We start from the raw sequence: 7,976 nt of genomic DNA, 5'->3' as shown, positions 1-7,976 counted from the left end.
TCAAGAAGGACTTAAATTACTACTCCCTCCGTTCCAAAATGTAGGTCATTTTGACTTTTCTAAATTCATATATTTTTCTATGTATCTAAACATATATTATATCTAGATGCATATCAAACACTATGAATTTAGAAAAGTCAAAACGATCTACATTTTGGAACGGAGGGAGTATCAAATTAGCACTATAGATTTGTTCAGAGCATGGAAAGAACGTCATCAGCATATAATGTAAATTTGGAAAGTGTTACAGATAAATATTGAAATATTCACTTGAAAAGTGTAGTCAAATTGAAACATTTGAAAGTACCTAATTAAGTAACATTGAAGAACACGTAGTATCAAATCAAACAATAAGAAAAGATTGAAGTGAATCCCCTTTACTTTGGTGCATACAGTAATGAATAAAACTGAAATCATAACTATTTTGTGCATAGCTCTGTGGGGAACAAAGGAGGCTGGTGAGCGGCACAATAATAGAATAAGCATTGGCAGAACAATCAATACATCTAACAAGCTAGGGGCAACGACTGATAGTAGCGTACAGTACTTCATTGTACAGTGTCTCTTCTCGTTGACTCGCCGCACGCCGCGGAACCGCTTCCTCTGCAATACTGCAGAGGGACTCGGTGCCACTGACCTGCGGGCTCCATGGTTCAGGGGCCACAAGTCAGTGGAAGAGTCTCCCTGCAGTACTGCAGAGGAGACTCATCCGCGCGCCGCATAGCTGCTGTTCTGCCTCAGCTCCTTGGCAGCTGCTGCTCTGCCTCAGGCCTCAGCTCTTGCGACGCACCGCACCCCTGCCGTGCCGGATATGATAGGACCGTGTCACGAAGCGGAGCTCACAGCAGCAAAGCTGGGCGATGGTGGCCAGAAGGAGCAGCGGCGATGGAGAGGGAGATCGACAAAGGTGGGCACGTCGCAGCGCCGATTTTGGGTGGCTGGACGAGCAGGGAGTGAGGGAGATGGGGACGGAAGCCACCCACATGCGGCCGTCCTTCGGTGATCACGAGCGGCATGGCTACGGCAAGAAGCGGTGCTGCTTGAGATAAGTGGCGAAGCCAGCCTCCTGATTCAACGATGTCAGACTCTTCTTTTACTGATGTCATTAACTTTGGATACAGTACTTAAACAGTACAGTACATTAAGTTTTCTGAAGTTTATTGTTGTGAGCTGACAACGAAAGCAAGCTGTAGCTCCGCCCCTGCTTGAGATTCGACACTGCAGCCGCCGGCAGCGAGCTCATCACGCGGGGCGACAGCTGCAAGGCAGGCGGTCAAAGGCGGCAGTGGCGAGGCAGAGGCACAGTGCACGCGGCGTTTTACGGCAGTAGTGAAGGGTCTAGAGAGTAGAGGAGACCATGGATCCAGTGACTGCTTTTGGACTGCCCGATCAAGATCGGACTTTGAAAAACAAAGCGACGTGGCCCAATCTCTGATCAGAGCTTGTTCGCAAGTTTCGTCAGTTAAAGATGTGACAAAAAAATATCAAATCTTAACCAAACATTACAATTATACCCGTTTTAGATTATTTGAATGTTAGGAAAAGGGGGCACTTGGATCAAGATAGATTCATATGATCTCTTACATAAACTAACAAGGAGAACATAGTGATCTTAGAAATAGAATATGGTAAGTTAATATACATTGATTTCTCACAACAGATAAGGAAGGGAGCACCCCTAGCCAAACTAATCTGGTGCATTAAAAGAAGACACCCGTAGTAGTGACGTGAAAACTTCACATGTCACTAATTTAAGATTAGTGACAGCTTTATATTACAAACGTCACCAATACACAATAGTATCATTTGTCTTATCATGGTACGCATATATTGGTGACGGGTAAAGTTTACGCGCATCACTAATTAGTTAGTGCTGACGGTCAACTTTAACGCGCGTCACCAATGATGAAACACAATTGTGACGTTTAATTTGTTGCACGTCACTAATTACAGCAATGGTGACGGGTAACTTTCATACGCGTCACCAATAATGCAACACAATAGTTTTTTCATCCGCGTCACCAATGTGAGCTGTTTGGATCTATAAGAGCAATTCCAGTAGGGAGAGCAAATGACCTGCCATTTAAACATTTAGTCGATGTACATCAAAAATCAATCTCCAGTAGGGAGAGCAAATGAGCTATCATTTTAGTAGGCCTTCCAAATTTCTCGGCCCACCTCCCCAATTTGGCGGCTCTCTATTTGGGCTGCCAACTGTGGGCCCACCAGTTTCTCTTTTTTTTTTCTTTTCTTTCCAGATCCGATCCCAGCGCCCCCCGCCCCCGCCCCGTCACGCTGCCGCCGCCCCCGCCCTGCCCCCGCCGATGCCACGTCGCCAGCCGCCCTAGCGGCCGTCGCCGCGCCGCACATCGTGGTGCCCCCAGGGATCGGGCTGAGTTGCGTCGGGCGGAGGAGCGCCCTTTGCATCCTCTCCGCCGGCCCCGGCCCCGCGGCGGACACGACGCAGTCCCCACTGCCAGCGCTGTCGGCCTCCCCAGTCCCCGAGGTCGAGGAACACCAGCATCTGCTTCTTGCCGACTGCGGGCGCGGGGAGGCGACGAGGCAGCTCCGCGACGTCTTGAGCCGCTTCGCCGGCGCCTTGGGCAGGTGGTCCTCCAGGCCGGCCACCGCCGCCAGCGACGCGGATACCATGGAGAGACGTCATCTGCAGCAGGCTACCAGCGGCGGGGCGAGCTCGAGGAACTTGGCGCCGCCGGCCCGCTCCATCTCCCGCGGCCGCAAGCCTCCTCGGCCGACTACCTCTACCCCGTCCAAGAAACAGCGCCAGTCCTTCATCGCTCCGCTTCCCCGACTGACGGCTCCTCCTAATGGCGGCCTGCATCAACCAAGTACCGGCGGCGGACAGCATCCACTTCCTGGCGACACTCCCGGTGGCTTCCTGCCTTGGCAAGGTAATTTGATGCTGTGCAACTTAATTCACAAAATGTGGGTGTTGTTATATCTGCTTGCTAAATATTTAATTCAATTGAAGTTCTGAAGTTTGAAGATATTGGTTTTGACCGGCTTGGAGGCCATATTGATTGGTTGACACAGATGATGTTTTCACATGTTTTAGGTGTTGGGCCTTGTAAGTTTGCTAATTGCAAAATGCATCCACATGTTTGCATTTAAGCATCCAGTAGGAAAACAGATATTGTAGTGATTCCATATCTGAACTGCTTCTTTGGTACCCATGTTTACTGCTGTAGAAGAATCCATGAACCACTGCCTGGGTGCTATCCAGGAACCCTAGGTATAGATATCTTTCTTCTGTTTTTGTTTTCTTAATTGCTTGCTATTTCTATCTTTGATTTTGCCACTATATTTTTTTCTTTCGTGTTGTGCCAATATCAAATATGGTATTCTTGGTGCCTGCAGATCTCCTTTGTTGTGTTTGTGCATAGCGTACGACTGAATACTGATTCACTTTCAGGAAAATATGTTGTTGGCAATCACCGTTGTCATGTAGCATCCAGACTATTAAGTCTTAAGCTTGCAAAACATGTCTAACCTTTAGTTGACATCTGTCAAGTCGTCCACTATTGTATACTGGATTATGCTAGTGTTTATACACACTACCCACAAAAAAACAGTTAGTTTGATAATTCATTATGTTACAATTGCTTGTTTGAACTATGATTAGCAACCTAAAATGTAGATGGCAGGCACATCAAATCGAATCTTGTAAATCTCCTTTCCTATTTCCCCCCAAAAAACAGTTAGTTTGATAAGGAAACTAACAAAACATCTTCCTTATTGTTGTCACAGGGATCAACAATCAAAGCACCATGAAGGCCCCAATGCCAAGCATCTCCGAGCCGGCCGGCTACGAGGATACTCAAAGCACCTCCTCAACACTAGCACTCGACTACGAGGCCACCGTGGACGGCTTCAGTGCACCCAACCTCTTTGACTGGACCCCCACCCAGGTAATCTTGTGTGATATTGACTTGCATTGTGTTATATGTTTTCACATAATGAGGTTTTCACATTTCTATTACCTTCTAACTTGTCGACCTTTTGTAGGATTCAATTCCCTCAGGAGGTTTCATCAATTTTGTGACACAAGAAACTGAGCCGGAGGTGGATGTGCTGATGCAACTTCAAGGCAGTGGAAGTAAGAGAGGTGTCAATTACCACCACGATGAGGATATCCAGCTCTGCAGATCTTGGAGCAACATCACAACTGATCCCATCATTGCAAATGACCAACCAAGCAAGTCGTATTGGGCAAGGATCGCCGAGCACTTCCACGACTACAAATGTTTTGAGTCTGATAGGACTGCTGCTTCGCTCGAGAAAAGAATGGGAGGCATACTGAAGGACTGCATGAGATTTCAAGGATTCTACGACGAGATCGAGCGTCGACATCCAAGTGGTATTCCTTACACTGAGCATGTAAGTGGCATCGAACATCGCCTTTGTTACTTCCAATGTTCGAATGCTTATTATCTTCTAATAATTGCTTCATTGTTTTATCTTTCTTGCAGATAAAAGAAGCTCAAGCTCGATATGCTCAATGTGACCCCAAAAACAAGTCATTCACCTTCATCCACTGCTGGTTGGAGGTTAGGCACACCGAGAAGTTTCTATCTCTGCAAGAGAACATGAAGCAATCAAAGAGGCCAAGCACATCAGACAAGAGTGCTACACTAGCTGAAGATGAAGGAAATGAAGGAGCTCAAGACTCGACACCAGCTAACTCTTCCATGCCTCCTGCCAAGCAAGATCGACCTCCAGGTCGAAAACAGTCGAAGGAGAAGTTGAAGAGGAATGGACGGGGAGTTGATGAGTGCATAGAGGTCTGGAGCAGCTTTGTTCAGATGAAGGTGGAAGAAGCAAAACAAAAAGATGATAAGTGGAAAGAATTTACCAGGATTGAGCAGAAGAAGCTTGAAGCATCTACCGGGATTGAGGAGAAGAAGCTAGAGATAGAGGAGCGGCGGTTGATGTGGGAGCAAGAGCAAAAGATTATGTTCTATGATCTCAGCTCGATGGACGAGAGTCAGAGGGTCTATGTTCGAGCGATGAGGGCACGGATTGCAGCGGCAAAGGTTGCCTCACTCAATTCGGGGGCAAGCGAGCATGCCAGCGGCGCGGCTGGGGATGATGTAAGCTCCGCGTGAGATGGGTTGGCTGTCATTTTGCTGCGGAGGAAGAGGAAGTAGGGAATAGGGAAAATCTGAAATATCTTAATTGCTTGAAAGTGAATGATTCTTAGATCTTAGGTATCCATTTTGTACTTGAGATATGTGATTCTGTTATGACTGAGAATGACAATTGTGATTTTGCCTGCATGTGGTGTTCATATGCCTGGTTCAAAATATTGCTGAGAGGAGATACTGTTATGTATGCTTGCTGGTGTCAAATTTCAAGTCATTTTTGACAAATTCCAATTCATGTTTGGTGTATGCAATGGAACCTGCAGCTGGTTCAGTTACTTCAGCCTGAATGCACACTGTTAGTGAAATCTGTCACTGTTAGTGAAAGCTGTCACTTGCAGACTCTTGATTATTTTTTGCAGTATCATATTATAGGCTTACAAATTCTTGTTCTTGTACTGTGAACATTAAAGCTGCATAATGCAAGAGCAGAACTTTATTCTTGATGATGTTCTATTTTCAAGGTCATTTCAAGGTCTCGTGTCAAAAGCTGTTCTATTGGCCAGATTAACATGTCAAGCCAAAAGCTGTTCTCTTGATTATTTTGATTCAGGTTACTACATGATACATGTCAGTTACACATGCATAGCCGAGGAGCTATCACTGCATGGCTACAACTACAGCATGACCATGTTCTGTAATTGTCACTGCAAGCTAACTGTGTAGTTCTGCCATCACTGCAAGCTGATATTGACAACCGTTTTAACCGAATTGTGACTTGTTTTTCCTGCAGGTATCTGGATCTTGCTGGCTGGAAGGGTTCTAAGCTCTACCTGTACAATGGACTGGCTCTGTTTGTCGGATGGCTGGTATGGTCTGCAAGTTGCTTTACTGAACTTAACCTGTCCTTTTTTTTTTTGGCAAAACTTCTGTCTATAAAGCTGCTTTACTGAATTTTGATTGATAAGAAACAACTGCTGCCTTTTATTTTGACAACTGCTATTGATCGTACAATGTTGGAGAACTCTCAGCAATTCTGTCGCTTCAACTGCTTAGCTCAACTGTTGCTTCAGCTAGCAGAATTGCAGTGAACTTGCTGTCATTTGGAGAAAAGGTGCACCCAACCTGTCATTTTGCAATGATCGTGTGGCTTTCATGAGGTGGCTTTCATTCTCTCATTCAGAGAGCACTAAAAATATAATTAGCACAAACATTTAGATTGCAAATGAAATATATAGATATGTCATTCCATGGCCCAAGATTATTTTACTGCCAACAACATAGATACAAGGGATACAACTACACAAGTCAGTCCAAAACAAGAATCAGGAAGCTGAGTTCTAAAACTAACAAACTGACAGCATTACTAGCAGTTCAGAACAGGATTCTGAATAGGATTCTGCCTGAATAGCAGCCATGCAGGGGAGGCCTTGCATGATGTGTTATCAGCCTCAATAGCAGCCTCTGTTCTGCATATCAATGGTTTCATTTACCACAGTTCATCAGACAAGCATGAGTCCCTTGTACCCTTGAGTCCAGCCACCAACCTGTTCAAACAAAATCTCAAAATATTCAGGAGATTAAGTGATTTTGTTATAATATAGTACAAATTAGAGCTATAAACACAAATTGGAGTTGCTCTTAGTTCTATAACTGTAACGTGCTTTTCTTCAGCTTTTTTTGACTTTGCATTGCTTCATCTTCTAGTGACAACAAAGCTGAGCCTGCTGCACCTGTTGCCAGTGAGGATATTGTGTCCCAGCTTGCAAGCATGGGATTCAATTACCTTCATTGTCAGAAAGCTGCTATAAACACATCTAAGACCAAAGTTGAGGAGGCAATGAATTGGCTTCTCTCACACAAGGATGATCCAGGTTGGTATGCTAATGTGATCATTTTAGTTCATAACCACTTCTTATCATGAAATAATCAGCTCGTACATGGAACACATAACTGTGATAGAAGACAAGCCAGCTTCAATTGCAAAGATTTCCTTTGATATTAGGCCTACTGTATCATGCTAATCGTGATACTGTATCAAAAGAACATTTTTTTATGGCAGAGGTGCCCACCTAGTTCCTTGTCGATGGGCAGGGAGGGCGGGGCGCAGCGGCGAGGGAGGCTATCGGCGGTCGGGGCGGAGGAGGGCAGGCGAGGTGGTGCCGGAGGCAGCGAGCCGGCACTTGATAGAATTCGCAAGCGCCGGCGGCGGCGCCCACAGTCGTCGTGCGGGTCTCCCCCGAGGGCAACGTGACGAAGGCGCTGGAGGGGTTCAGCTTCGTGTCCGTGAGAGAGGTGGCCGAGCGCCGTGGCACGCTTTGGGTCGGCTCTGTCGACACGCCCTACGCCGGGGAGCTCCGGCGGCGGCGCCCGAGGGCGAGGAACAGGTGGCGGCGGAAGGAGAGGGAGAGGAACGAGAGCACGAGGAAGAGGACCGGCGGGAGATGGAGAATGACAGGTGGGGCCTAGTTGTTAGTTGAAAAAAATGGAAGCCCAATTTACTCAGCCTGTTGCAGTGGAGGCCGATATTTGGATGAGTAAAATTTAAAAGTGGGCTTCTAAATGGGCTTTTGCTCACTTAAATTTAGCAGCCCTACTGGAGTTGCTCTAAGCAGGCAGAATAGAAATTGCATGGACAACCTGGGCCTGGGCCGCGACGGCCTTTTCACGGCCCAAAACAGGCCTCTGCCGCTCTCCTCCTCCGCCTCCCTCCCTCCCTCAAGCGCCGCGCTTTTTTCCTACTGGCGCCGCTGAAAGGCCCTTGTTTGGTTTTGGTAATTGAGTGACAACTTAGGTGGACTAATAAGTGTTTATGTCGAGATACACAGGAGATTAGTCCACACAAAGACACTAGTATGAGCGACATGTGCCATG

The 7,976-nt window shown here is 46.5% G+C and overlaps 1 protein-coding gene across 1 annotated transcript; it reads left to right on the top strand.

Moving 5' to 3' along the window:
• The first annotated feature begins 885 nt into the window (after window positions 1–885).
• LOC120700922 lies at window positions 886–5,440 on the top strand. The gene is made up of 5 exons (XM_039985119.1): window positions 886–907; window positions 2,259–2,912; window positions 3,769–3,929; window positions 4,027–4,398; window positions 4,491–5,440. Exons 1-5 carry the CDS (start codon window positions 886–888, stop codon window positions 5,124–5,126), a joined length of 1,845 nt encoding a protein of 614 aa, XP_039841053.1. The 3' UTR covers window positions 5,127–5,440.
• The last annotated feature ends 2,536 nt before the right edge of the window (window positions 5,441–7,976 follow it).

Source organism: Panicum virgatum, chromosome 3K (assembly GCF_016808335.1).
Source record: "Panicum virgatum strain AP13 chromosome 3K, P.virgatum_v5, whole genome shotgun sequence".
NCBI lineage: Eukaryota > Viridiplantae > Streptophyta > Magnoliopsida > Poales > Poaceae > Panicum > Panicum virgatum.
Note: the sequence above shows the minus strand (reverse complement) of the source record. Positions and strands in the feature narration are given on the sequence as shown.

What these genes read in the sequence shown, in the direction of transcription:
- LOC120700922 (XM_039985119.1), top strand. Translation starts at nt 886, where the DNA reads ATGGAGAGGGAGATCGACAAAG. An exon ending in GGAGAGGGAGATCGACAAAG is followed by an intron (nt 908 to 2,258) that starts GTGGGCACGTCG and finishes TTTTCTTTCCAG; the next exon opens with ATCCGATCCCAGCGCCCCCC. An exon ending in TGGCTTCCTGCCTTGGCAAG is followed by an intron (nt 2,913 to 3,768) that starts GTAATTTGATGC and finishes TTGTTGTCACAG; the next exon opens with GGATCAACAATCAAAGCACC.